The sequence below is a fragment of the Hyperolius riggenbachi genome, chromosome 2, assembly GCF_040937935.1.
Source record: "Hyperolius riggenbachi isolate aHypRig1 chromosome 2, aHypRig1.pri, whole genome shotgun sequence".
Taxonomy (NCBI): Eukaryota; Metazoa; Chordata; class Amphibia; order Anura; family Hyperoliidae; genus Hyperolius; species Hyperolius riggenbachi.
Genome location: NC_090647.1, coordinates 500436794 through 500464355, shown reverse-complemented (window position 1 = coordinate 500464355; position 27562 = coordinate 500436794). Strand labels below are relative to the sequence as shown.

The 27562-nt window shown below is 43.0% G+C and overlaps 1 protein-coding gene across 3 annotated transcripts; it reads left to right on the top strand.

Moving 5' to 3' along the window:
• Window positions 1-16: 16 nt before the first annotated feature.
• Window positions 17-26705, top strand: LOC137547192 (interferon alpha/beta receptor 2-like). 3 transcript variants are annotated; one of them, XM_068270473.1, is made up of 8 exons: window positions 17-100; window positions 3229-3314; window positions 4443-4569; window positions 7048-7217; window positions 13010-13185; window positions 15749-15917; window positions 22295-22428; window positions 24697-26705. In XM_068270473.1, exons 2-8 carry the CDS (start codon window positions 3266-3268, stop codon window positions 24844-24846), a joined length of 975 nt encoding a protein of 324 aa, XP_068126574.1. In that variant the 5' UTR covers window positions 17-100; window positions 3229-3265; the 3' UTR covers window positions 24847-26705. The 3 variants fall into 3 exon arrangements, with proteins under 3 accessions (XP_068126574.1, XP_068126576.1, XP_068126575.1); XM_068270474.1 differs by having other exon boundaries at window positions 41-100; window positions 3084-3314; XM_068270475.1 differs by lacking the exon at window positions 22295-22428 and having other exon boundaries at window positions 15749-15910.
• Window positions 26706-27562: the final 857 nt, after the last annotated feature.

The window sequence follows — 27562 nt, the reverse complement described above, 5'->3', positions numbered from 1 at the left end:
CTCCTAAGGCTGGGCTGTGAAGCAGGCGGAGGAGTTCACAGGAGTTTTTCCTCCCCACAGAAGCAGTGACAGATCCTGGCAGAACAACATTCCTGCACAGGTAATCACTTTGGTTTCTTTCGCTCTCTTTCTGATTACATTCCTTTTCTTTTTTTACATCACGGTCGCTTTCTGTTTTATTCCAGTATATAAGATGACTTTTCTAACAACATTTCCTAGATCTGGTTATTTTAAAGGCTGGGGTCACACATTTTGATTCTGATTGGCTAAATCATGTACAAGTGATGATTTACCTCAGCGACGTACAGCTGTGTACAGTGATTACTTCCAACTGTGCCCTGAAGACTACAGATAGTGTCGCCTCCCTGCACTATTGTTGACTGAAGTGAATACAGCCAAAAGAGACACTGAAACGCCATGATGCATGTTGAGATGAAGGCTTATATAGTGCAAATCCTGCTTAGAATTTCACTTCTTTCATTTGTTATTATTTTGGTTGAATAGGCTGTATATCAGCATATAGGCTGTATATCAGCATATAGTAGAATGTAGAATAGTAGAAAAGTATTCAGGGTATCCACTCTAACTGTGGAACTCCTGTGCCTACACTGTCCTATTCCCTGGCTCACATCCAGGGCTGGGCCGAGGCAGAGGCGAGAGAGGCTCTAGCCTCAGGTTGTAGTGTAGGAGGGGGCGCACAACTCACTCAGCTATCATTCCCCTATTGTGTTTGAACCAGAGACAAATAAGAAAAAAAATATACAGAAAGGCTGCACAAAAAAATTGTATTTATTGACATACTGTATATATGTTTGGGACTATTGGCAAAAAAACTAAATAAGTATAAGCAAAGTCTCGATAGAGTACTGCACTGATATTTAACTAAATAATTAATAAAAAAAAACACCATAATTGCCTTTATATCAATATAAAAAAATATCCTATTTATTGAACAATCTTAAAAAGAAATAAAAGGGTGCTGGTATAGCAACCTAATGTCAATCAAAATAAACACAAGAACAAAGAAAAATCACACAAAAAAAAAATAATTAAAAGAAAAAAAAAAGAGGGTAGAACAAGAAAACCACAAATGAAATTGTGTCATAAAATTGCCTGTATCATAAAATTGCCTGAAAATCAACACAAAAACAAAAAATAATGAAAAGAAAAAAAAAAAAAAAAAAAAAGAGGGGAAATAGATCCCAAACTAAATTGTATCGTAAAATTGTCTTGAAATCCCGATCCTTCGTGATTACACCACGTCCATCATCATAAATCAAGATGTCTGAAGAATCACTCAGATAACCAGAGTGTTTCATATTGAAGCTTTATTTTCTGATAAAAAAAATTCATTATTTTTTGCTTGTTTTTGTGTTAATTTTAATTGATACAAGGCTTTACCGGCAGTGCTGCTCAGATACCCCCCAATCACAGATTCGGTATTCGGCCGTGATTTGAAAAAAATCCGGAAATGGTGTGATTGATGTTCCGGATTTGAGACGGCTCACGAATTCGACTCGAATTTTTTTCCGTGAATGAGGCAATCATGCCTAATCACGACCGCGATCACAGAATAGCGTTTAAGTTATTCTTAAGCCCCCATACATGCTACAATCCTCCAAATGTAACTTTATAATCACTCTCTGGCTAGCTAAATACAAGTATACAGTCAGAGCAGTAGTAGATAGAATCAGTGAGCCTGCCAGTGCCTGCACTGCACTAAGCACAGCAGTGCTAGCTATCAATCACTACACTCTCTCACTGAACTACACTGACTAAAACTAACTTTAGTAATCACTCACTGGCTAGCTAGCTGAATACAAGTATATAGTACAGTATAAGAGCACTGTTAGGAGTAACAACGCTTTGTTATTGACAAAAAACGCGCTTGCATTAGCAACAAATGGGCTGGAGATGAGCCTCTCAGTGCCAGTCTAGCAAGGCCAAAGCTTTTCATCATGGCCGATGCTTTATATACAGGAGGGGAGGGCATAGCCTCCCCTCCTATGATTGGTTGCTAGGGCTTAGCCTCCCCTCCTATTATTGGTTGCTAGGGCATAGCCTCCGCTCCTATGATTGGTTGCTAGGGCCTGGCTGGTGGCCTCTGATCAGCCCAGAGACATCATTTCCGGCCAATCATGACCTATCTAATCACAGCTGTTTTTCCCGCGATCACGATCATGATCACGGCCGAATATTTGTAATCACGGCATGCCCTGTGACCAAATTCCGAATACTGAAGATAAATAGTGGAAAAATGTTCATGAATCACTGCTATTCCGTTGTCACGGAAATTATCCGAGCACCACAGTTTACTGGCACCTCTTTATTTCTTTTTAAGGTTGTTCAATAAATAAGATCTTTTTGATATTGATATAATGGCAATTATTACGGTCTTGTTTTATTTATTTAATAATTTATGAATTATTTATTTAGTTCAATATCAGTGCAATACTCTATCATACCTTTTTCATTTTTATGTTTTGCTTAAACTAGCGACCTTACAGGTTAAACTTGTTTTGTTCTTTTTGTTCAGCACTTCATGGTGTGCGACCTCAAAACTGCATTGTGGACATATTCAGATAAGACTATGGCCTCAATTCACTAAGATCATGCTGGAGATAATAAGGCAAGAGAAAACTTACCTCCACATAAGAGAGAGTTATCTTATCTCTTCATTCCTTAAGTTACCTCCTCTGTAGTTAAGATACCTCCTCTGTAGTTATTTTACCTCCTCTGTAGTTAAGATACCTCCTCTGTAGTTATTTTACCTCCTCTGTAGTTAATTTACCTCCTCTGTAGTTATTTTCACATGTAGTTAATAAAAAGCCTGTCTTTAACTCTGGAGTTATTTTAAGGATTGAAGAGTTAACTTAAAGACAGAAGAGTTAACTTTAGGCTTGCCTGAGGTAAAATGTTTCCTGAATACTACATGCCTTATCACCATGGTAACAACTCTAGAAGAGTTATTAAAGACAGGAGAAAAGCTTAGTGAATTGAGGCCTATATCACATATCAGTTTACTGCATAACATTATTGTATACATCTTAATATGTTACTGAAAATTTTCATATTTTCCGTAGTTTCTTCTTTGTCACCACCATCCGTTTACTGCCTCACACCCACCGCTTGGCTTCTCACCCTCCATCAACTGATGTACATTGATGTCCTTGAGAGGGTTCACAAAGGAATACTTTTGGATGGTGCCCTAACTCTGTGTTTTCTCAGTTATATTTATTAGAGTTTCTGCTGTGGTACAGGAGTGATGATCATTCTACAAACTCTACTGCAGCTTTCGTGTCTTCCTCTGTTCGGTATGTGCTGCCCTTTATGTCATTTCAATCATCCAAGCAGTTTTGTACAATTCCAGTAAAGATCTGATCATGTGCAAACAAATAATTCAGCCATAATGTTCTAGTCACCTGACCAGCACATCCGCTCTTCAACATATCCTGCTTCACCTGCTATTAAACTGCTACTACACCAGCCATAACATATAGATTTCAATTTCAATGGGTAACCGTTAAAACCACCATCAGTTCTTTATTTCTTTCTAGGTCCTTGTTATGTAGGTAGAAAGAAAACAAAGTTTTGTAAAAGTAATACCTTTAAATGGCTAAGTGATAGAGTTAAATTATGCAAACATTTTGGGATCTAGTCCCCTTCTTCAGGCATATTTCTAGATGTTAGTTGAAGTAAAAAGGTAGGCACACATCATACAATTAAAAGATCCAATTTTTCACAATTCGATCATTTTGATCGGTTTCCCCAAAAAATAGAGAACTTTTCTTTGTTTTTGATCGATAAATTCAATCAAATTTCCCATTTTTTTATTTTTGGAGATTGGACATGTTGGAAATTTTAGACCAACTTTATCAAGAATTGTATGGTGTGTGAAGATTGACAATTACTTGATGCACAGTTCCAATCAATTTTTTTCTGAGCTTTCAATTATTTTATACATGATCGGGGAAAACATTGTGTGGTATATTGGTCAGATTTTTGAATTGTTTACAATCTGTCAGAAAAATTGACTGCTATTCTTGAATTGAACAGATATTTAAAAAATTATATGGTGTGTAGCCACCTAAAAAAAAAGCATTGAAGCAGGTAAATAGTAAACATGAAGATGACAGTTGTGCTGGTTACTGTTTAGCAGTTGGATGTCAGGAGGTCAGTTGGCTGGAGCCAGTGAGCTCAAGCAAGTATACATGAAATCCAGAAGATTTTTGAAAATCATGAAGCCAAGTTAATCATGTTAAATAAGGTGTCATGAATCCTATTCCACAATTTAAAACTTCTGTTAATGTCTTGAACATTTTCATAAAATTGTACTCAGAATTTTTTTGATAACAAGAACTCACATACATGTCAGAATTCATATTTATTGGTTTAATATGAATTTGAATGTAATTGTTTTACTCCTGCTGTTCTGTGTGCAGTTTCAGCTGTTCTGCTGCCTCCAAAGAGCCTGAAATTCTTTTCCGAAAACTTTCAGCATATCCTTACATGGGAGGACCCCAACGATGAGCCGTCCATCTACTACAAAGTGGAATATTCCCAGGACTAGTAGGTGTACACACTATTGCATCGCCTTAAAGGACATCTGAAGTGAATGACACATGAATACTGCCATTTTTAATCATATTTCTTACTTCACCTGCCTATCTGTGGTGGGGGATCTCTGCCTCTAATCTGGGCTTGATTTACTGAGATGTCTCCAGTCATCCATGTTGGTTCCATAGCAGGGATTCAATAAGTTCTAATGGCCCATACTCACGGGCTACAAATGTCGGCGCAACACGCGGCGCGCACGTGTTGCAGCGACAGGTCGCCCGTGAGTATGCGGCGTTGCACGGGCGCGCACCCCGAACCGTCGCTCGTCGCTGATGTCCGCGGGCGATTGAACCGCTCAATCGCCTGGCGACAGTCGCCGCCGCAACTCCGCCGGAACTGTCGCTAGTCCGCGTGAGTGATGTTAAAGTAAAATTAACTTACAACATGAGACGTCTCCAATTTGTGCCAATGAAAATGAAATCTTTATTTACTCCGCCGAGGACTTTCCCACAGCCAGCATATAAAACCGCAGATAACACAGCTCAGCTCAGCAGGAGAAAGTGTTTTTTTCCTGGTGTGCAGAGTCCTTTTAAACCCTAATTAATATGATAAAATATTCCTCCTTTCAGGCAGTTCTTTCTGGTAAGTGTCCAATTAGCATCATATCAAGGTGATCCAGTCCTCCTTTCTTGGGCGGGGTTACTTGACTTCTCTCTGTCCTCCATGAAAGTGAAAGCCAACTTTGGAGGAAGTCTTCTGAAGTCAGTTCCTTGTTTTGTTTTTCAAAGTCAGACCTGCCCTCAGAATCTGGTTCAAACTGCTTCTCAAACAGTTGTTTCTTTGTGCCTAGTACAACATGACACGAGGGGGAAGGGAGGTCGTTCTGGAATTCCACTGCAAAGGACATAATAAACTGTGCACAGTAAAATGGTTCAAAAACATATATAACATATATTCAGTGATATTGTGATAACTCTCCATTCAAAGCGTCATTCTAGCACACTGGTCTGATTATATAAATGTGACTCTTATAGCCACGTGAGAGTATAAAAAATATACCATGAAATTAATTATAAATTTTAATAATTCTTTCCACAGTACGCGGACTAGCGACAGCAACAAGATAAGAAATGCATTGGGCTTCCGGCGGGGGGAGGAGCAACAGCGACAGCTTCCGCCGCATCAGTTGCCAGGTCCCTCCGCCGTGTGTATGCGGAGGGACCTGGCGACGAGCTGTCGCCGGCCTGTCGCGCACACGCTCACGTGTGCTGGCGACAGGCCAAAAAGTTGCCCGTGAGTATGGGTCATAAGATCTCAACATGTCCTGCCTATCCAAAGGGGTACCTGTGCTGGTTTCAGGGGTTTATGATCAAGTCACACTGTATTTTATGCAGGGTCAGTTCTAAATGGTTTGCTGCCTGAAGCTAGGCCAAACACCCCCCCTTTCTTCCCCAAGGATAAGAGATGCCGAGCAGGGGCAGCCTTTGGCATGTTCCATCTGTGCACATGCATAGGGCCACCATTCCCGGGGAGGCCACCACATGCACTCACCGAGAGACGACCTGGTCACTATGGCTGCACACGTCACTGCCAGTGCCTCCCATCACAGTGACACCGCGCCTATGTGTTGTGCCAGCAACTTCGTGCGTTACTAGTAGACACTGTCTGCAGTGGGGGAGGAGGCAAAATGCAGTGGTGAATTTCAGTAAAAGTCAAACATTTGGTTTTTGAGCACAAGGCGGTTATGCAGAGTCCGCAACGGATGTGGCCATTTACCGTGCATAAGATAGTATACTGACATTGATGTGCAAAGTGGCCACCTAATCTTTCTCCACCACAAGCCTAGAGGTGGCCCTTTGCCGAGGGCCCACCTATTTCTCTTCCTCACCATTCCACCATCTAAATAGTAGAGATGTCACAGCAGAAGCATGATTACCTTACCTGGTCCAGCACCAGGTCCTCTCTCCTCTACACTGCAGCTTCTCACCATTCAGAAGCATCAGGTGACATGCATCGGGAGCCTACAAAGAGCTGCCTCTGAATGGAGATGGGCTACAGTGAAGAAGCGAGGACACGGCGCTGGAATAAGTAAGGTAATTGTTTCCAGCTACGACCACTCTGCTATTTAGATGGACCACCCTGCTCACTAGATTTTGTTGTCTGGATCCCAGGGTTCAGGTGGCTTCATGGTTGCCCAGAGGATCCAGTTCTGTTTCTATGGTGGTGGTTCTGTAGGGACGACAGTGCTGTGCCCATGCCCAACAGAGTGGGAGGTGTAAGGAAGAGAAGATTTGATAGTCTGAATATCTTTCTGAGATATCAGGGTTAGCATATGTATGCTACACTATTGGAAGAGAGGGCCCCCACCAGCCACTTCAGCAAGTGTACCAAACCCTGAGTAAGTTGATATAATTTATGAGATAAGCTTTGTGAATCAAACCCATTGTTTCTTCTGCTAACAATCATCTTCCTATCTTTTTGTTGTGTCAGCAGGCCATTTGTCAGCACCAGATATTGCTCCAATATAAGTGTTGCGCGATGTGACCTGACAAAAGACTTCACTGACATCTTTGGAAATTATGAAGCAAAAGTCCAGATCTTCACTCACAATGACTCCTCACTGCCAATAATATCAGCTAACCTGAACCCCATTGCACAGAGTAAGTACAAATCCTGGACATCCATGCAAGGAGGTGCCCAAACTAAAACTCCCACCAGTTTTGAAAAGAATACTGGAATAATTACTGCCTTCTTCCCAAAAAAGTTGGGACCAATAAAGTGGCTGGATAGTGTACTTGTTAAGAGCACTGCTTCTGGCACAAGAGATCTGGGTTCAAATCTTGGCTCTTCCTGTTCAGTATCAGTAAGCCAGTACCTATTCAGTGAGGGGACTTTGGGCAAGACTCCCTAACACTTATATTGCCTATAGAGCTTGCCCTAGTGGCTGCAGCTCTGGCACTTTGAGTCCACCAGGAGAAAATTGGGTCCTATAGAGCCTTCCTGTTCTCCTCACTGTCCCTGTGTTCCCTCACCTGGGTCCCCCGTTAGCAGTCTACGACCAATGGTTCGTAGACTGCTCTCTTTCGCATCAGGTGGGCTTCAGGAGTCTTCAGAAGCACTCAAGTTCCCAAAGAAGCGCCGCTCTGCACAGCACATGCACATGCTCTTGCACACTCGTGCATGAAGTGAAACCTGCAGGAGAACGAGGGGGCCATGAGGAGAATGGGCTAAGGGAAGGATCTATAGAACCCAGAGCCTTCCGTCTCCTTAGAAGGGTATCTGTTCCCCCCCCCCCCCCCCCTTCAGACTTGCTTTAAAAATAACTATTTACAATTTTGAAATATAACAAGAGTCTGTTGGGAGGCCGCCATTACACTTCCTGTCTGTCTGATCACATGACAGCGCAGAGCTTTTTCTAACCAGGCTTTGCCCATTACCCTAATGATATTACTGATGTAGCAAGAAATGTTCCTGGCATTGCTGTAACTCTATGGCCTAAAGAGATACATAACTTATAACATGTAGAAAGTAGTGTGAATTATATGCAAAATACAGTATATGACAAACAATTAAATATATGGCTAGTTTGGGCCTAGGAATTATAGCTCTGCGTTAAAGTGGAGTCCCCAACCAAAGAGTAATAAGATGTGTACATGCAAAATGGGTGCCTTGGAAATTTGGGCGCTGGTTAAATTACCGATATTCTACTATTAGGCAGTAGTAATTCCAAAAGTAAAATATCAATAGATTTTGCCAATATTTTACTATTGCTAAACCTAACCCTATTCTCCTATTCTCACATGATGCCTCTACTGATGCCTAACCCTAATTGAACACCCATGATGTATATTCCTAACTGACCCCCCCCCCCCCCCCACAAACACAAACACTCCGATGCCTAACCCGATACAACCCCCCCACTCATGCCTAACTCAACCAATCCCCTACCTATGCCTAATTCTAACCAACCCCCCTACGTATGCCTAACACTAACCAACCCCCTACCTATGCCCCACTCATGCCTAACCCAACCAACCCCTCTACCTATGCCCCACTCATGCCTAACCCAACCAACCCCTCTACCTATGCCTAATGCTAACCAACTCCCTACCTATGCCTAATCCTAACCAACCACCCTACCTATGCCTAACCCTAACCAACCCCCTACCTATGCCTAACCCAACTAACCCCCCTACCTAAGCCTAATCCTCCCCAACCCCCTACCTATGCCTAATCCTAACCAACCCCGCTACCTATACCTAACCCCTAATCGACCCCCCACTCATGCTTAACTCTAACTGCTCCTCCCCATAGGCACCCACTATTTGTAGCTGCAGTTTGTATAGCGCATAGCCCCGGTGGCTGTGGTTGGCCCAAATTTACTTTTTTCAAATAAGACAGTGCAGCATAGCAATAGGGGATGCAGAGATTGCGACGGCACCGGGCCCTTGCACCAGAGCCCCTCCCTCACCCACAATATTAGCTCTCTATTGGTCCTGAGCTGGTAATAATCACTTATATAGTTCCCCAATCCCCATCCCTTTTAAGTGTGGATGTAGACACTGTGAGCAGCGATGAACCCCTGGACTACTGGGTGCGCAGGCTTGACCTGTGGCCAGAGCTGTCACAATTTGCCATCCAACTTCTGTCTTGCCCTGCCTTAAGTGTCCTGTCAGAAAGGACCTTCAGTGCAGCTGGAGGCATTGTCACTGAGAAGAGAAGTCGCCTAGGTCACAAAAGTGTTCAGTATCTCACCTTTATCAAAATGAATGAGGCATGGATCCCGGAGGGTTACTGCCCGCCCAAAGACTAAGTCAGTCCCCACACACAGCATCTCTGCCTGCACGCCATGTGACTGGCTGCCTGCCCCAAGACTAAGTCGGTCCCCAAACAACATCTCTGCCTACTGGCCGCTTGACTGCCACCACCAACAGGGTCCACCAGGACTCCAGGCGGATTCCTTAAAGGGGAACTTCAGCCTAAACAAACATACTGTCATCAAGTTACATTAGTTATGTTAATTTGAATAGATAGGTAATATAATCTCTTACCCACCCTGTTTTAAAAGAACAGGCAAATGTTTGTGATTCATGGGGGCTGCCATCTTTGTCATGGGGGCAACCATCTTTTTGGTTGAAAGGAGGTGACAAGGAGCAGGAGACACAGTTCCAACTATCCTGTGTCCTGATTACCCCTCCCAGCTGCACACGCTAGGCTTCAAATGTCAAATTCAAAATGTAAAAAAAAAAAATTTGCACCAAAACAGCGGAACGAGAACAACAAAATCAGAAATCCCATCATGCTTTGCACAGCATCAGGGGAAAAAAGCCTGGGCAGTTTTCTTCTGTGCAGCTAAAAATGAGGCTTGTATAAGAGAAACAAAGTTCTGATGCTGTGAAACTGTTAAAAAAACACAAAGCCTTTTCAGTGCTGCTGAGTCGATTTTTAGTCCGGAGGTTCACTTTAAGGCCGCTGCTAGCATTGGCCGCTATAATAATTTTTCTGGTGCGTGTACATGTCTGCCTAATTTTTCTGACTGCACTGAAGCTGCAACAACAAAACAAAAGGCATGTACATGTGTCAATTCCCCTTCGTGATCATTACCTTGCCGCGGTGAAGGGGCTTGCGTATCACAATGAAGCAATGACCGACGGCTATATGAGTGTGTTGGGGTTGGGGGGCAAACCTGACCCAAGAAAATAGATAATAAGGTCGTTGCTTCATTGTGGACAGACCAAATTCGATCAGCTGGGCACTCAGTCACTGTTGTTCTGTCATTCAGCTACCTCAGCCCGACCATATGGGCTTGAAAATTGCTATCGCCTGCACTCTGGCCATGGTGCGCACCAGTCCAGCACGGTCGTCACTACACAAACAGCTGTGCGTTACACAGTGAGTTTGGTCTGTCAGTCTGAAGCAGTACTCTAATTACACTTCCTGATTGATGTATACACATGCAAGATTTTTTAAAGCACTTTAGGCCTCCAATTTAGCAATAAAATGTGATTTCTGCCCTTAAAACGCTGCTGTGCGTCAAATCCTGATTTTTCCAGGGGAGTTTTGGCGTGTATCCCACTCCGCCTTGCCCTCCTACAGGTGTTAGACCCCTTGAAACATCTTCTCCACTACTTTTGTGGCCAGCATAAATGTTTCTAGTTTTCAAAGTTCGCCTCCCCATTGAAGTCTATTGCGGTTCGCGAACATTTGCGGAAGTTCGTGTTCGCGGTTCTCAAACCAAAAATCGGAGGTTCGGGCCATCTCTAACTGTTAATGAGAGCAGGGTCAGACTTGCCGGATCAGTTCATTTCGGTGCGTGACTCTGAGAACCGCGCTCCAAAACTGGGCGCCGTCATAGCAGCAATGCTATGATGCACGCCCCACGTAGCGGTAATTCGGGGCTCTGGTGGCTGCCAGACCCTGAATTACATCTCCCTCCAAGTTGCGACAACTCGGAGGGGGAACAGTAGTTAACGCCGCCTTGGAGTTTAGCGACAGCGGGGAGAGCGGTCATTCGGCTCTCCCCGTGCCGAACTGAGCGGCTCCCAGATAATATGTACCCCGGACTTGCTGCAGATAGGTAGGGAAAGCATAAGCTAGGCCTTTGTTCTTGTTCCTCACTAGCTGTGAAAGCGCCCCAAATAGCCCTTTTGAGGGCTAGTACATCAACCTCCTGTTTTTGTTTTGTTTTTTGTGTGTGTGTGTGACACTCCACAGCCCACTGACACCCAGAGCTGTGTGCACACTACTGCTGTAGCTACATTAAGTTGCATGCACAGTACCACTCCAGTGCATTATTATTTCACTGTACTCTGATAGTACTATTGCATTTCTGTGTGAGTGACACTCCACAGCCCACTGACACCCAGAGCTGTGCACACTACTGCTATTGTTGCTACATTAAGTTGCACGCACAGTACCACTCCAGTGCATTATTTGTAGGAATGTAATGTGATTTCTGCCCTTTAGGGACTAAAACCCGACTTTGCATCAACTCTGTAATTTTTGGTGGGACTTTTGGCATGGATCCCCCTCCCTGGCATGCCACAGTCCAGGTATTAGACCCCTTGAAACAACTTTCCCATCATTTTTGTGGCCAGAAATAGTCTTTGTAGGTTTTAAAATTCGCCTGCCCATTGAAGTCTAAGGCGGTTCTCATATTTGCGAACATTTGCAGAATTTCACATTCGCTGTTCATGAGCAGAAACTTCTATGTTCGTGAAATCTCTACCAACAGTATCAGTGCAGTCCTATTATTCTGCCGCAGCATTTCTGTCTTCTATCTTCCCTCCCCCAAGACAAACAATCACAAGTTCTATGTACTGCATTCCCCTTCTGTATATACAGTACAACAGCCTACCTTCTATGTTCATCCTACATAAACAGCCCACCCTTTCATGTTTAAGAGACTTCCTCCTCCATGTACAGCAGCCCCCCCTACACACACACTCTATCTGAAGCTACAGCATACAGCAGCAGCCTCCTACCATATGCAGCCTTGTTTTGAAACTTGCAAACCGCTATTCCACAAGGTTTCTTTGGTAAGTATGTGTTGTTACATCACACCAAAATTAGATATTGTAATCAGGGCCGGTGCTACCATAGAGGCAAAGGAGGCAATTGCCCCAGAGCCTGTAGGGGCCCCAGTGGCTACAAGAGGAAAAAAAATTCAAAAAGACCTTATAGTTTTTGAGAAAATTGATTTTAAAGTTTCAAAGGAAAAAAAATACACATTTAAAAACCCGCCGACTTTAACGGTTAATAGCAAATCCACCTTAAATGCTAGAAACCCTAAATTTACAGGATATGTGAAGGAGATCACTGGAAATAAGAGGTAAAAACAATTTTTCAAAAAGAACTTATAGTTTTTGAGAAATTCGGTTTTAAAGTTTTGAAGGAAAAAGGTATACTTTTAAATGCGGTAAATGTCACTTTTAGTAGCAAACGGTAGTGTAATTTTACATGTATCAAAAGAAAGAGCAATACATTTCCTGACGGGGTTTCCAGGGGGTCCATACACAGCCACAGCGTTTTGGCCAGGGATCGCTATACAGCCGCAATATGGCTGTATGAAGATCCCTGGCACTTTTTCCCATTTTCCCAATTTTTTTATGTTTAGAGTGTGGGAATTTTTTTTCTTAAAATTATGTGGGGTCCCCCCTCCTGAAACCTTTTAACCCCTTGTCCCCCATGCAGGCTGGGATAGCCAGAATGACCGAATAGGGCTTCACACCCTGACTATACCAGCTGCAAAAAAGGTCCCTTAATGCCGATTTTTGTTCCGGGGTATCTGTTGGGGGGCCCTCCAGGTTTATTTTGCCCTGGGGCCCTATTGTTGCTTAAACCGGCCCTGATTGTAATAACTGAAATCACTGAAAATATGCTACAGCTTCCCATTTAAAAGATTTCAAGTGCACAATGCTAATAAAACAGTTTTTGTATTTGTCTTTTCCAGCATTGTTGGGGCCTCCAGTTGTGGATGTGATTGCAGATGACCTTGGAATCCAGATATCCATCCACCCGCCAGTCTCCTATTTATGGAGTGAAAAGGAACAAAGCAATGTTACCATGCTGAGTGACGATGTCTATCCAATAATGACGTACAGAATTCTGCTGGCTCGCCCAACGCAGGTAAACAATAACAATAAACATTTGTATGGTGCTTTTCTCACACAGGAAGGTGAGTAAGAAATAAACACTAATATACCAAACTAACACCCTCTCACCTTAACCTCTCACACCTAACCTAACATTTACCATTACATCCCAAACTCCTTCCCAGCTTGCTTGTGGCCGGGGTCGTAACTAGAGGGGCACAGCCCCTGTGATCATGGGGGGGGGGGGGGGGGCAGAGAAATGGGGGGCCTCAACTACTAACCTTCCCTTCCTCCGATACAGAGGACTATACTTCAGATCAGGTGTTTTTGTGGCTGCACTTGTTATGGGTGTAAAGATCACAATGACCACACTTGGTTTATGACCCTTGTGAGATGGGCCCCAAGCCATAAAGGCACCAAGGGGAGGCAAGGGAAGGGCTGTGAACATTGGAGGGCCCCTTTAAAGTTTCACTGGGGGGGGGGGGGGGGCATAAAGGCATGAATTGTAGTTACACCACTGCTTGTGGCCATCTTTAATCCTTTACTAACCAACACACCACCCGTCCCACAAAGTATTTTCGGGTTGGCTTTAAGAGCTTGTTTCTCAGGATGGGTATGGTGGGATCTTTGGATCAACCTTTTGGGATGTACGTCAGCATCAGCAGCACTTTCTGAAGAATCCTCTCTAGGGCCATAGCTAAATCTTGCTGCTGGAGAAGTGGCTAACTACTGATGCAGGATTATAGAAGTTACAGCAGTGTCATGGAACAGTCTACTTTAGACATAACCTGTCAATGTACTGATTTTATAGTTAGAAAAAAAGTGCTATTTAAACGTAAAGAGGAACTCCAGTGAAAATAATGTAATAAAATTTTTTTACAGAGCCCCCGATGATTTGTTTGTGAAAAGGAAAAGATTTCTCGTGGGAAAGGGGGTATCAGCTACTGACTGGGATGAAGATCAATTCTTGATTACGGTTTCTCTTTAAAGCATCCCAGAAGTGACTTGCAAATAAAGTCTTAGATACTTAGATACTCACCTAAGAAGATGAAAGGCTCTGGGTCCACTTGTCTTCAAAAGTGCTCAGGGACATGAGGATTTTAGAAGGCTGCAGGTCAAATAATTGATTTAACCACTTGGCCACTACAGGGGCCAGAGCAATTTTCACCTTTCAGCACTCCTCCCATTCATTCGCCAATAACTTTATCACTACTTATCACACCAAAATGATCTTGGTTTTTTTCACCATCAATTGGGCATTCTGTGTGTCCTTCTTTTTGCTAAGAATTATTTTATTCTGAATGCATTTTAATGGGAATAATAAGAAAAACATTGAAAAAAAATAATTAATTCTTAATTTTCAGCCATTATAGTTTTAAAATAAACTGTGTTACTGTGGATAAAACCCACACATTTTATTTGCCTATTTGTCCCGGTTATTACCACAGTTAAAGGATGTCCCTAGTACAATGTATAGCGACAATATTTTATTTGCAAATAAAAGTGTATTTGTTCAGTTTTGCATTTGTTTTAACTACCGGTATATCACTAATTACAAGCCCTTATTTGCAGAAATAAGTCCCTAAGGTAACTATTTATATATTTTGCGTGTTTTATTGTGGTAACTAAGGGAGAGTGGTGGTGGTAAGGGGTTAATTAAAGGGACTCCGAGCTCTAAATAGAAACGAAATTGGTACTCACCTGGGGCTTTCTGCAGCCCACAGTAGGTCGGGAGGTCCCACGGCGTCCATCTGGCTCTTCTCCCAGGACCTGGCCAGAAATGGCTCCCCACGTCTGTCGTCACCACGCCGTCCACCTCGCGTCATCACGACGGCCGGCGTGACAGTACTGCGCATGCGTGGTTTAATCACGCATGCGCAGTACTGTCACGCCGGCCACCGTGATGACGCGAGGCAGCCGCCGTGGTGACGACAGACGTGACGTTTCAGGAAGAAGTAGCCCGACACTCAGGCCCAGTGTCGCCGGGGAGCCATTTCTGTCCAGGCCCTGGGAGAAGAGCCAGATGGACGCCGTGGGACCTCCCAACCTACGGTGGGCTGCAGAAAGCCCCAGGTGAGTACCAATTTCATTTTTATTTAGAGCTCGGAGTCCCTTTAATGGGGGGTTTATTTATTTTTAAAATAAAAGTATGTAGGTGTATTTTTACTATTTGCCCACTAGATGTCGCCTCACTTTATTCCTGTGTGTCTTTGTGTGTTACTTTCACTTTGCTATTGAGATGCTGGTGATCATTGATTTCAGGCAATTTGATTGGCTTTGGGCACACCTGTTTCCATTCACCGATCAGTGCACTAACAGGTGGCGACGAGAAAGAGCGCGGGAGTGCATGTGCGCACAAAGCAAGCGATCGCGGTAGAGTACGAGTATCTACATCCCCGAGGCTTGGATGAAGTCTCAGGGGGCGAAGATATACTGTACTCAGACCAGAACGTGGTTAATGGCACTTTTAGATGTTCCAGACAGGCTGCAAACTGAAATATAGTTTTAGTTACATTCAATTACAATAAGACTTGTGTAGTAGTGACTCATGTGAGAGACAGACATTTTTTAACAAAGTTGGAATATCATTTGCACAGACCTTAGTCTACAACATTCAAGTTTATGAAGAAAATTTCACTGATCCCATAACAACGCTTCTGGCCAGCACCCGGTATTGTGTTTCTGTGAACGCATCCGCTATGTTTAACGACCATTCAGTGGCCTCTCCTGAGAAATGTGTCTTCACAAAAGCCGCCAAAGTACGGGGTAAGCATAGAATGCATGTCTCAATTTCATTACAGTTCCTTACAGTTTTACTTTAAAAAATAAATAAGAGGTGCTTATTAAACAAACCAAAAGAAAGGTGCAGAAAAGGCTGTTTTTTTCCTACTTTCTAGCGCTAAATGAGCTCTTTTCAACCCCAATACCACATTTGTTTTTTTCTAAGTAACCTGGCACTGTAACCCCACACTTCCCAACCACACACCTCCATACTCACCATGGGAGACTTAAAGTGTAACTGTCTGGTATAAAATCAAAAATCAATTCTTTATTTTTATCTGGTAAATAAGTACCATAATAAGGATGCTAACCAGGCACTTCAAAAGTTAAAATCACTATTACTTTTCTTGTTGATAAATTATCATTCCCCAGTTTACATGACGCTTATTTGATACACATACAGTTTGGTACACAAAAAGGAAGTTGCAGGGCATGCTGAGTTGTCCTTTTTTGCTTCTCTTCTTTACCCTCAGACTTCACTAATACAGCCTTATTGGCTGAAGCCTCTTTTACTTCCTGTTTTCCCCTCCCACATCTCTGTTCCTCTCTAATTGGCCAATATTTCTCATGCTGAGACAATGCACTTTCAATAGTGAAAGGCAGGCAATGCATACAAAATCAGGCAGAGGAGAGTAAGGGAGGAAATGACATCAGGATTGGCTTCAAAATAGTCATAGTTAAAATGGGAAATGCTAAGAAGGATTTTCTCTTTTTTATTGTAGATAAATCACTAAAATCAAAATGCAAGTATTTATCTACTTATATATGTGGGTGTTTTCTGAGATAGTATGGCTGACAGCTCCTCTTTAAGCTTCAGATGTTGTATGGCTTCTTTGTCTAATCTCACAGCCAATAACCTTAAAACCGCTTCAGTGCTGGTTATTGTGCCCCAACTCCGACTCCACCCACAGCCCCTACACAGCTCCCTATGCCCCTGTACTGATCCAACATATACTTAGGGAAGTATAAATGTGCACTGGGACAGAATCTCCTGCAATCTTCACCCATCTTTGTTCGTTTGGATCAGTCCACCCCATTTTTGGGAACTGGGATGAATCCATAATGTGTGGGGACAAGTGGAATTCTATTCCAAGGAACATCTCCAGTCGTGTAATTGTAATAAACAATCAGTGGAGAAGAGAGGGAGTGGGCGCCATCATGCCCTCTCCCAGAAATGACAGTGTAAGGCTCAGCCGTAGTGTTGGGCGAACAGTGTTCGCCACTGTTCGGGTTCGCCCGGATTTTGGCCTGTTCGGGTTCGGTTCGGCACCCCCCGAACACCTCATGGTGTTCGGGAGGGTGCTCGGCCACGCTGCCCGAACCCGAACAGGCCCTCTGTGTTCAACCGAACACAGCCGTGTCCGGCCGAACAAAGCCCCCTATAGGGTCCCAGCATAAAGGGAGAGCATGCCCCGATCGCGGGGGGGGGGGGGGGGTCGGAAATGCCCCCCACCCCTCCCCGCTAAGCTCTCCCTTTTGCTGGACCCTATAAAATTAAATAGAAGTCCCCCGAAAGTACCTTGCAGGCTGGCAGGAGGAGGGCAGGAAGAGGGCAGCCGGAGATCCTAGGCGCTAGTACCATCTGGTACTTCTGCCCTCTCTCTCTCTGACGCACTTCTTGTTTACATTTGAAGTCGCGTCAAGAGAGAGCAGAAGTACCGCAATGACACGTACGAGGGTACGTGTCATCATGTAGATGACGCGTACCCTCGTACGCGTCATCGCGGTACTTCTGCTCTCTCTTGACGCGACTTCAAATGTAAACAGGAAGTGCGTCAGAGAGAGAGAGGGCAGAAGTACCAGATGGTACTAGCGCCTAGGATCTCCAGCTGCCCTCTTCCTGCCCTCCTCCTGCCAGCCTACAAGGTACTTTCGGGGGACTTCTATTTAATTTTATAGGGTCCAGCAGAAGGGAGAGCTTAGCGGGGAGGGGTGGGGGGCATTTCCGACCCCCCCCGCGCGCGCTCGGGGCATGCTCTCCCTTTATGCTGGGACCCTACAGGGGGCCCCAAAGGGACATATTTGGGGTCCCCATAGACTAGCATTGGGTTCGGGGTTCGGCCCGAACATGCCGAATATCGGGGGCATGTTCGGTCGAACGACCCCGAACCCGAACTTCTGGATGTTCGCCCAACGTCAGCCGCTGCAATGATGCAGACGGAAATCGATCGATCAGGCAACGTTTGCCTTAATTATTTCTAGCAGATTCGATCTGCTGTATATCATCTACAGGTAAAATCACAGAGTGTATTGTTAGTTCCTGAATTACAGTATATAGATGTTCAAAAACAATCCCACCACAAATGCTCTAAGCACTCCTCACACTTCAAGACTACAAGGTCCCTGGTAGATTTAAAGTGAGCCCATGTGTAAATCTTTCATTACAAAATGCCTGGGGGAGGTAAACAAAAACACAGGCTTTTGATCATCTCAGGAACATACATTCTTAGCACTTTGGAATGAAAGATTTACGCTAGGGTTCACTTGAAAGCCATGACCTTGCACAGAAATTGTTGAAGTCTGGTCCTTACATTGCCTCCTGTGTGTTGGAGGTTTTGTTTTGGAAGACTTAAATCATTCATGAACTGATAAAAGCCCTCTGGAATTAAAAGGGTTGGGGTTTTTTTTTTTGCATGGAACTGTGTTTCCTGCACATCTATAGTATGACTACTTTTTTTAGCACAATAGAAAATTTATTTTGTGTTAATATACTTACATTTAGCTCTGTTTAAAAAAACTGCAAATTACTGCCATGTAACACACACACAGTTCAAATTAAGCAATGACTTCCCAAAAGTCAGATTATTTTAGTATTGCTAAATGTAAAGTGGGATTTAGTTTTACCCCCTACTTTTTTTAAAAATACAAAAATAATCAAACAACCAGTATAGGTAGTCGGAGAGTATGTCCCCTCCCCCCTTTCACTGTTATGAATAGCAAGAGAGTGCCCCCCCCAGTATAGGTAGCCAGAGAGTGCCCCCCAGTGTAGAAAACCAGAGAGTGCCCTTCCCCCACGTAAGAGAGGCTCCCCAATATAGGTAACCAGAGAGTGCTCCCCCAGTATAAGTAACCAGAGAATGACCCTCTTCAGTATAGGTAGCCAAAGAGTTCACCACCATACCCATCTCTATGGTGTGAGTGCCATCTGTCATCAGAGATCCTGGGCGAGTTGTAAACTGTTTCACCACACTCTCTGCAATGCCCCAACATGGCAGTTTCTCAGAGTGTGACTTTGGGTTAACGCTTTAAGAACCAGGGTCGGCGCTACCATAGAGGCAAAGGAGGCAATTGTCCCAGGGCCCCAGAGCTTGTAGGGGCCCCAGTGGCTACAAGAGGAAAACATTTTTTTTCAAAAAGAGCTTATAGTTTTTGAGAAAATTGATTTTAAAGTTTCAAAGGAAAAAAAAGACACATTTAAAAACCCGCCAACTTTAACGGTTAATTGCAAATCCACCTTAAATGCTAGAAACCTTAAATTTGCAGGATATGTTAAGGAGATCATTGGGAATAAGAGGCAAAAACAATTTTTCAAAAAGACCTTATAGTTTTTGAGGAAATCGATTTTAAAGTTTGAAAGGAAAAAAGTATACTTTTAAATGCGGTAAATGTCACTTTTAGTAGCAAACCTAACGGTAGTGTAATTTTACATGTATCAAAAGAAAGAGCAATACATTTTCTGGTTTCCAGGGGGTCCATTCGCAGCCGCAGTGCTTTGGCCAGGGATCTCTATACAGCCGCAATATGGCTGTATGAAGATCCCTGGCATTTTTTCCCATTTTCCCAATTTTTTTTATGTTTAGTGTGGGAATTTTTTTTATTTTCAATTATGTGGGGTCCCCCCTCTGGGAATTTTTTTATTTTTAATTATGTGGGGTCCCCCCTCCTGAAACTTTTTAACCCCTTGTCCCCCATGCAGGCTGGGATAGCCAGAATGTGGAGCTCCGACCGATTGGGGCTTCACACCCCGACTATACCAGCTGCAAAAAAGGTCCCTTAATGCTGATTTTTGTTCAGGAGTATCTGTTGGGGAGGCCCCCCAGGTTTATTTTGCCCTGGGGCCCCATTGTTGCTTAAACCGGCCCTGTTAAGAACTGAAAATTAACCCCGAGCCACACTCGGGATTACTGCTGGGGAGGTTAATAGACATGATTGCCTGTGTGAAAGAAATCTGATTTCTACTGCATCACCTTTCCACATTTGATACCTGATTCAATACACATATTGGGCCCAATCCAATTCCCTTTTTCTCCTGTGTTTTCTCTTAGGAGATCATTTTTTAATCTTCTTTTCAAAATAAATTTTCAGCACTCTGCATTTGGGAAAGTAGGTGAAAAAGTTCTGTCAAAAAAATTTTTTTTTGCTTGTTGGTGGCTTAAAAGGCATTTTGTTGATAAGATGTGAAAATATCACCCAGGAGAAAACTTAGGAGAAAAGTGAATTGGATCGGGCCCATTATCTGTGCTGTGAAATCAGTCTCATGGAAGTACAGTATAGGTTGATTTACTGTACAGGAGACAATACAGTATGTCTGCCGAGGAAGGCACAAAACAGAAGTCATATACTCCAAATTACATACTACAAGTATTCCTCCTACCTTGACCCCGATTGGGAAGTAGTTAGGACTCCCCATGCCTTACAACCCCCCTTCCATACAGGTCTTTTAGCTTCTTCTACCATGCAGGCTGCTATTGCCCAGGAAGGCTGAGCTCATGAGTGCAGGGGTACAGAATCTGTATGGTACCAGCCCATATGGTTCTTTTCATGGCTTAGCAAAAAAAAAAAACACGTGTTCTGTAGTAAGGACACAGAACTCTTCTCCACCTCCATTCCACAGGAGAAATGGTGGTAATGGTTTCAGAGGAATTCATGGTGGAATCTGCAAAAAAAACACGACACCTTGAAATATAAAAATGACATATTCCAGAAAATGTTTTTGAATGAATGGAAATGTTTCCCACTGTAATTCAGGTTGCACAGCTTGTCCCAAAAATTGTAATTCTCATTATCTTTGTCTTCACCTCAATATTGAATATCCTGTAGTGCTTCCTATTACACTAGTCATGTGAACTAACGATAATCCTTGCCAAAATGTTTCATTGGTCCACATCAATGGACTCAGGGGGAGCCCCATTAAGAAATGCAAAGTTGCTCAAGCCAGGGCTCCCAACTTGATCAGTGCCCGGGTGGCAATGGGGCGCTGGAGAGTTGTTGCGGTGTCTCCAATCCATTGTTCTATTAGATTCCACCACAATTTTTCAAACTGCAATGTAAAATTACCTTCATATTTGGTATGCTGATTTTTGTCTCTCTAATATACACTTTATTTAAAATTGGTGGTAAATTACTATTGATATTTTTAATTTACTGTTATATTTCACTATGCCACCTAATAAAATGTTTTGAAAACACTAGACCCAATGTGAACAGAAGGGCAGATTACATAGTCAAAACAAACAAAAGATATTCAAGAAGAGATCGGCACACACTGTAGCTGGTTTATAATCAGTGTATGTAGAGAATGGAAGCTTATACTTCTTGTGCTGGAGCCAGTATTATACAATGGAGCTAAAAGCCAATACTGCAGTTACATAGCAATATTGATCAGGGCCTAATACCCAGACATTTTAAACACACTTGAGTAAAAGTTCATATTTTAAATGGGCAAATGTATCATAAATAAGTTTCTAAAATTTAGGTGAGTGCGTACAGTGAAAAATGGCGCCGGTTAAATAATGGCGCCCCCTTCTGCCCGATATTTGTTTAAAACGATATTTATCGTTTTAACGGCGCAGGCCTTGAGAATGTAATTTATCGTTTTAAAACCTGCTTTTTTTTTGTCCTGCCTGAATGTTATTTATCATTTTAAGCCCTGCTTTGCTGCCGTTTGGAAAAGCCCCCTTAAAAGCTAGAAACACCAAGTTTGCAGGGAATGTTAAGAAGAACAGTGGGAACAAGAGGAAAAAATGTTTTCAAAAAGATCTTCTACTTTTTGAGAAAATTTTAAAGTTTCAAAGGAAAAAAGTTACATTTAAATGCATAATGACACTTCTTAGGGAAACAATTCCTCCCCCCCCCCTCCGACTTTAGCAGTTAATAGCAAAGGCCCCTTACATCCTAGCAACACCTAATTTGCAGGATATGTTAAAAAGATACTGGGAAACAATATTTTTTAAAACAAAATTACAAAATTGTAATTTTTCTTAAGTGCAGACTTTGTGATCATGTGCTGAGATGGTCATAGAACTTCTCTGCATCTAACTATAATTTCCTGTCAGCAACCACATGAACTGCATTATGTATAATGAGGGGATATTATGTGTTCACGGTGGGTGATCAGTTCACACATTTCTTCTCATTTCCAGGGGATGGAAATCTCTCCTGGATCGTGGTCATAGCTTCAGTCTTTGTTCTTGTGGCTGGACTGGTGCTTTTTCCAAATACTCTTCCTGCAGCAGTACAAGCCTGCAAGAAGAATCTCTTCTGCCCAAATACTCTGGTGAGAGAATATTTTTTATCTCAGCCCGCAGCTTTCTGTTATTATGTTTAACCACTTTTAGATGACACTAATTGAAATCTACACCCTGTTTGGAAGCTGTTATCCCTGCCAGGGTGCAGATTTCACTCAACGCCGACATGCGCTCTCGCCGCTAATGCCGATTTCATTGGCTCCTGACCCTGTAATCTCTGTGAGTTAATCAATGCCAAACCAATGAAATTTGCTCCTCACTGGTCCACAGAGCTCTGCCGTCATAGCGACGGCAGAACAAGTGGACTAGGGCGACCGATGGGTGAGCGGCGTTAGCGGTGATTTGGTGCAGCGTGATGTCAGCGAGCCCCAGTTTTTGGTGCCAGTGGTCTTTGGCCCTTAAGGAGCCAGAGACTGCTGGTACTGAAGTGATTAAAGGATGAATGGATGGGTGAATGGATGGATAGGTGGGTGCATAGATGGATGGTTGGGTGGGTTGATGGATAGGTGGGTGGCTAAATTGCTGGTTGGGTATATAGACGGATGGACGGGTAGAAGGATGGGTGTGTGTGGATGGATGAACGGATGGATGGACGCTTAGAAGGATGGGTGTGGATGGATAGATGCATAGAAGGATGGGCAAAGTAGAGGTGGGTGGATGGATGGGTATATGGAGTTACTTACTTGTAGCAATAGAGAAATACTACATGTTACAGACAGGTGTTGAAGCCAGTGAAATGTCGCTTTTTTATATTTATTTTATTTTTTTGGGTGTGACACCCAAACCGTAGGAGCAATCTGGCTAAGGCTTTGACACCAGACAGTACAAGCACCAGCCACTATCAGGGTATGGTCACCCCAGGACAGTGATCTGTGGATTACAGTTGTGCATATACCAAACTTGCAAACGAGATAAACAGAGGAACACCAAGAGCCCCAATAGTGTAGTATGTATTGACAAAGGGGATAATGACAAAGAGTAATAGTTGTTATACTCACAAGCATGGGTCACCAATAGGCAACCACTGTAAAGGCAGGTGGGGAGATTATCCTGACCCCACTCAGGAATAAGAAGTCACTCTCTGTAGATAGTAGAAAAGGATCGCAACCCTCCACCCAGGGTGGATACAATATTATATAGGAGAGAACAGAGGCACCAAAAGGATAAAAGGGGTTTTAAATGAGCTTAAAAGCCAAAAATTTGGTAATTAGAGGAGGCAGTGGTGGACTTACCTCCTCCAAGCAGACACAACACGACTGTACATTCAGTCTATTTATTAACGAACTCCAGATAAAACAAAGCAACGCGTTTCACGGGTCAGTGCCCGCTTCCTCAGGCAATATAAAAAGGAGTTACAGCATCTAGCAAAACAAACAACACTCGGCACCTTGTTTGTTTTGCTAGATGCTGTAACTCCTTTTTCTATTGCCTGAGGAAGCGGGCACTGACCCGTGAAACGCGTAGCTTTGTTTTATCTGGAGTTCGTTAATAAATAGACTGAATGTACAGTCGTGTTGTGTCTGCTTGGAGGAGGTAAGTCCACCACTGCCTCCTCTAATTACCAAATTTTTGGCTTTTAAGCTCATTTAAAACCCCTTTTATCCTTTTGGCGCCTCTGTTCTCTCCTATATAGCATATACCAAACTGATCATTTTGATGCACACAAAAGATAGGACAACGCGTTTCACAGGTGTCCCCTGCCTCTTCAGGTCAATAACAACAGTGCAATGTGCCAGGTGGCTGAGGTGAGCAGGTGTGAGTGCCTCAAGGTGCTCATACCAGCTTATCCCAGCTACCGAACACATTTTTCTGTAACTGATGAGCTCCTGAGCAAAGTGAAACACTGTTTATTAACCTTTTCAGTAACTATTAAATAATTGTTCATTTAGGTTTTTATGATGTGGCTATCCTACCGAAGCATGGCTATGTTTTCTGAGTACTTTAGTAAACAAGTAAACTGTACTGTGAAACTCTCCATGCTTAATTGTGAAAGCTTCTTCACATGGTTGTCAACCGTTACTAAGATGGGAGTGATTACCTCCAATAATAGAGGGATGCAATACAGTTTACATTCTGCTTTGTGCAAAAGTATGAACCAAAGATAAAACAGAGAATAGGATTCTGGGTATCTGTTGGCAGGGCTTCAAAGAACAATTATACGGAGTAAAAAACTGGGGAAAAATAAAGACTGAAAAATCATCATTAATGGCATTTAATTGCAAATAGTTACAGTTCTAAATAAGTTTTCATTAACTTTCTCCTTGTTTCCTTATTTTTTCCCAATGTATTTTTTAAAGTACAAGAGATTTTCAGATGTAAACAATGAATGGAGCCCTCTAGTGTTCTACATACCCATGGAGGCAACACCTGTGATGGAAGGACAGGAGAAGATGGCAGAGACGCTGTCACACACCACACCTGATGCCAAACATGGGATTACTGTCTGATATTTTATCATCTTGCCAAGACTTGTTCCTGTAATACAGAACTACTGGAAGCACAGTCTGTGGAACTGGAGAGCCACAGGGACCGATTTCCACCTAGGTAAAGGACAAGTATGAAGGTTCGTGGATAAAGTCCTAGTTCCTCTGCTCTGCAGAAGGACACATTCTAAAAAAAAGTCCTAGTTCTCTTTTTTTTTCATGCATATTCTGTGACTGTGGCGTGTATCCTGGTTTACAATACAGATTTGTTCATGGTTTTGTAATATTACTTTTTATGACCTGGGTTGCTGAGCTTCCAAGATTGACTCCCAGTGGGAATTTCAAATGCAGCTTAAAGGACAACTGAAGTGCAAGGTATATGATCTCAGTGACCCAGCATGAGTATGTACATGCTGCTGGGTCACAGGATTACCTCGTTGTTTTTTTTTAATTTGATCTCTGATTATTGCCAACGCGCTATTTAGTTACTGAGCACAGCTATAGCCATAAAAACTGGCTTCTGGCTTACTGCGCAGACGCTGCCATACGTACGGGGGAGCAGCATGGCAGCATTTGAATCTGAAGAGGAGCGCGGCCCCAGTGTTCATTCCAACAAGCCCTTTTCGGAACTCTTTGGGGGTTGCACATGACAATGGGGGACAGGAGACATAAGGACAGTGAGGAAAGCCTCTATAGGATCCAGAGGCTTCCCTCTTCTTAGGTAGGTATGTACCTATGCACCTACTGTATGTACCTATTATACCTATATGCACCCATCTCGGCTCAATGGAAACCTGCCTGCACTGCAGATAATGCTCTAAATCAGTTCCTATCTAGTTCCTCCTATCTAGCTCCTCCTATCTAGTTCCTCCTATCTAGTTCCTCCTATCTAGCTCCTCCTATCTCGCTCCTCCTATCTAGCTCCTCCTATCTAGTTCCGCCTATCTCGCTCCTCCTATCTAGTTCCTCCTATCTAGATCCTCCCTGTTCTGTGCGTAATAAAGCATTTATCCTTCCCATACCCTCCCTAGTGTGTTTAATAAATGACCAGTGACCAGTGAGAAATAGTTTCTTGCAGGGCAATGAGAGGAATACACATCACATAAAAAACATGCATTAAATATAAACACACACATTAGGAAGATGTGGAGAGAAAGTTAAAGTGTACCTTATATGGTACACTGGGTTTAATTTATTGTATACTTACCTGGGGCTTCCTCCAGCCACATGAGCACTGTGGCCTTTCTCGTCATCCTCTTCAGCCCCTCCGTTCTGGAGGTAATCCAGTCAGCCGCGTGTGCCCTTGCCATGCTCCTATCCTCGGGAGCCTTTTGCGGCTGCGCAGTACTACTGCACAGGAGCAGAACGCTCCCAATGGTGGGAGCGTGATGAGGGGTTTCATGCGCGGCCGAGTCATGCATGCGCAGAACTGTGCGGCTGGCTGGAATACCGGGAGGCATAGCGCAAGAACGGAGGGGTCGAAGAGGAAGCCAAGGGAGGCCACGGTACTCATGGAGGAAGCCCCCAGGTAAATATAAATAAAGCCCAGTGTACCATCTCAGGTTCATTTTAAATGCCTCATTATACATTGAGCAGGGAGGTACTACTAAACAGTAACTGCTGTGAAGGCCACACAGAGCTGGAAAGGAACACCTACTCTATTGACAATAAAGAGCTACTACATACTCCTTACCAGAGGCCAAATTGGTACTTTGAATATAAAATATAATAGAATACACAAAACTTTGTTCATTGCTAATTAAATGCAAATGTTCTGTATTATGTGTTAAAAATGGGTGGCTGCACATTTTTATATTTTTTTTTAAACTTATTTCTATACACATTTAATAGACATTTATTTTCAAACAAATGAACTGCAAGATGAAGCCATGTTATTTAGGAGGAAATGTTCATAATAAAAAATTTTTTTTCGTTTATTGTTTCTTATTAATGAGATGAATTTTCATTACTTAATAAATATGAGCAGGTGTTGAATTCCCCTCTAACCAGTGCAGTGTGGATAAACTTCATAAACAAGGAGGCTGATGTCCATTGACAATGGTATGAAAGGCTTTCTATTTTGGGGTTATTAGCAGGAATAACATTTGTAATTGATACTTTTTATAAACATATTTAGCTTTTACAAGGTCTCACTAGAGCAGGTTTTAAACACTCTCTCTAGATAGCTGTCCATCTGACCTATTTGAATAAATCAGCAGATAATAAGCAGAGAAACAAATTATTTGCAATATAACTGCAAGGACAATAGTGTAACCTGTAATGAAAAAACCTCCCCTGGGGGGTACTCACCTCGGGTGGGGGAAGCCTCCGGATCCTATTGAGGCTTCCCCGTCCTCCTCGGTCTCATGGCAGCGGCGTAAATCCTTCCGGAACTGCGGCGAATATTTACACTTCAGAGGCCCAGATATGTCTCTATGTCTCCTTCCCTAGGGCCCTGCTTGGTCTAAATCCAGTTCTGGATATTCAGTCTTGCTTTTTGGGATCATGAAGATATGATTGCAGTAGTGATGCATCGTGGGAAACCACAGCAGATCACTTAAAGCTGAATTATTTATCACAAAATAACTTCTGTTTTAAGAAGGCAAAACTACAATAGTTTTGTAGAGAACAATACAAATTAAATGAGGCTTCTCTTTCTTGGCAATATACCTTGGGCTTGATTCACAAAGCCATGTTGGTGAAAAGCCCGTGATAAAATAAACTCGCGCACAAAGTTTTG

Bases quoted from the DNA above. Each gene is read 5' to 3' on its own strand.
- LOC137547192 (XM_068270473.1), top strand. From the start codon at position 3,266: ATGATCATTCTACAAACTCTACTGCAGCTTTCGTGTCTTCCTCTGTTC. The intron at 7,218-13,009 runs GTAAGTACAAAT...TGTCTTTTCCAG, and splicing joins CCTGAACCCCATTGCACAGA to CATTGTTGGGGCCTCCAGTT. The intron at 13,186-15,748 runs GTAAACAATAAC...TCATTTGCACAG, and splicing joins TGCTGGCTCGCCCAACGCAG to ACCTTAGTCTACAACATTCA.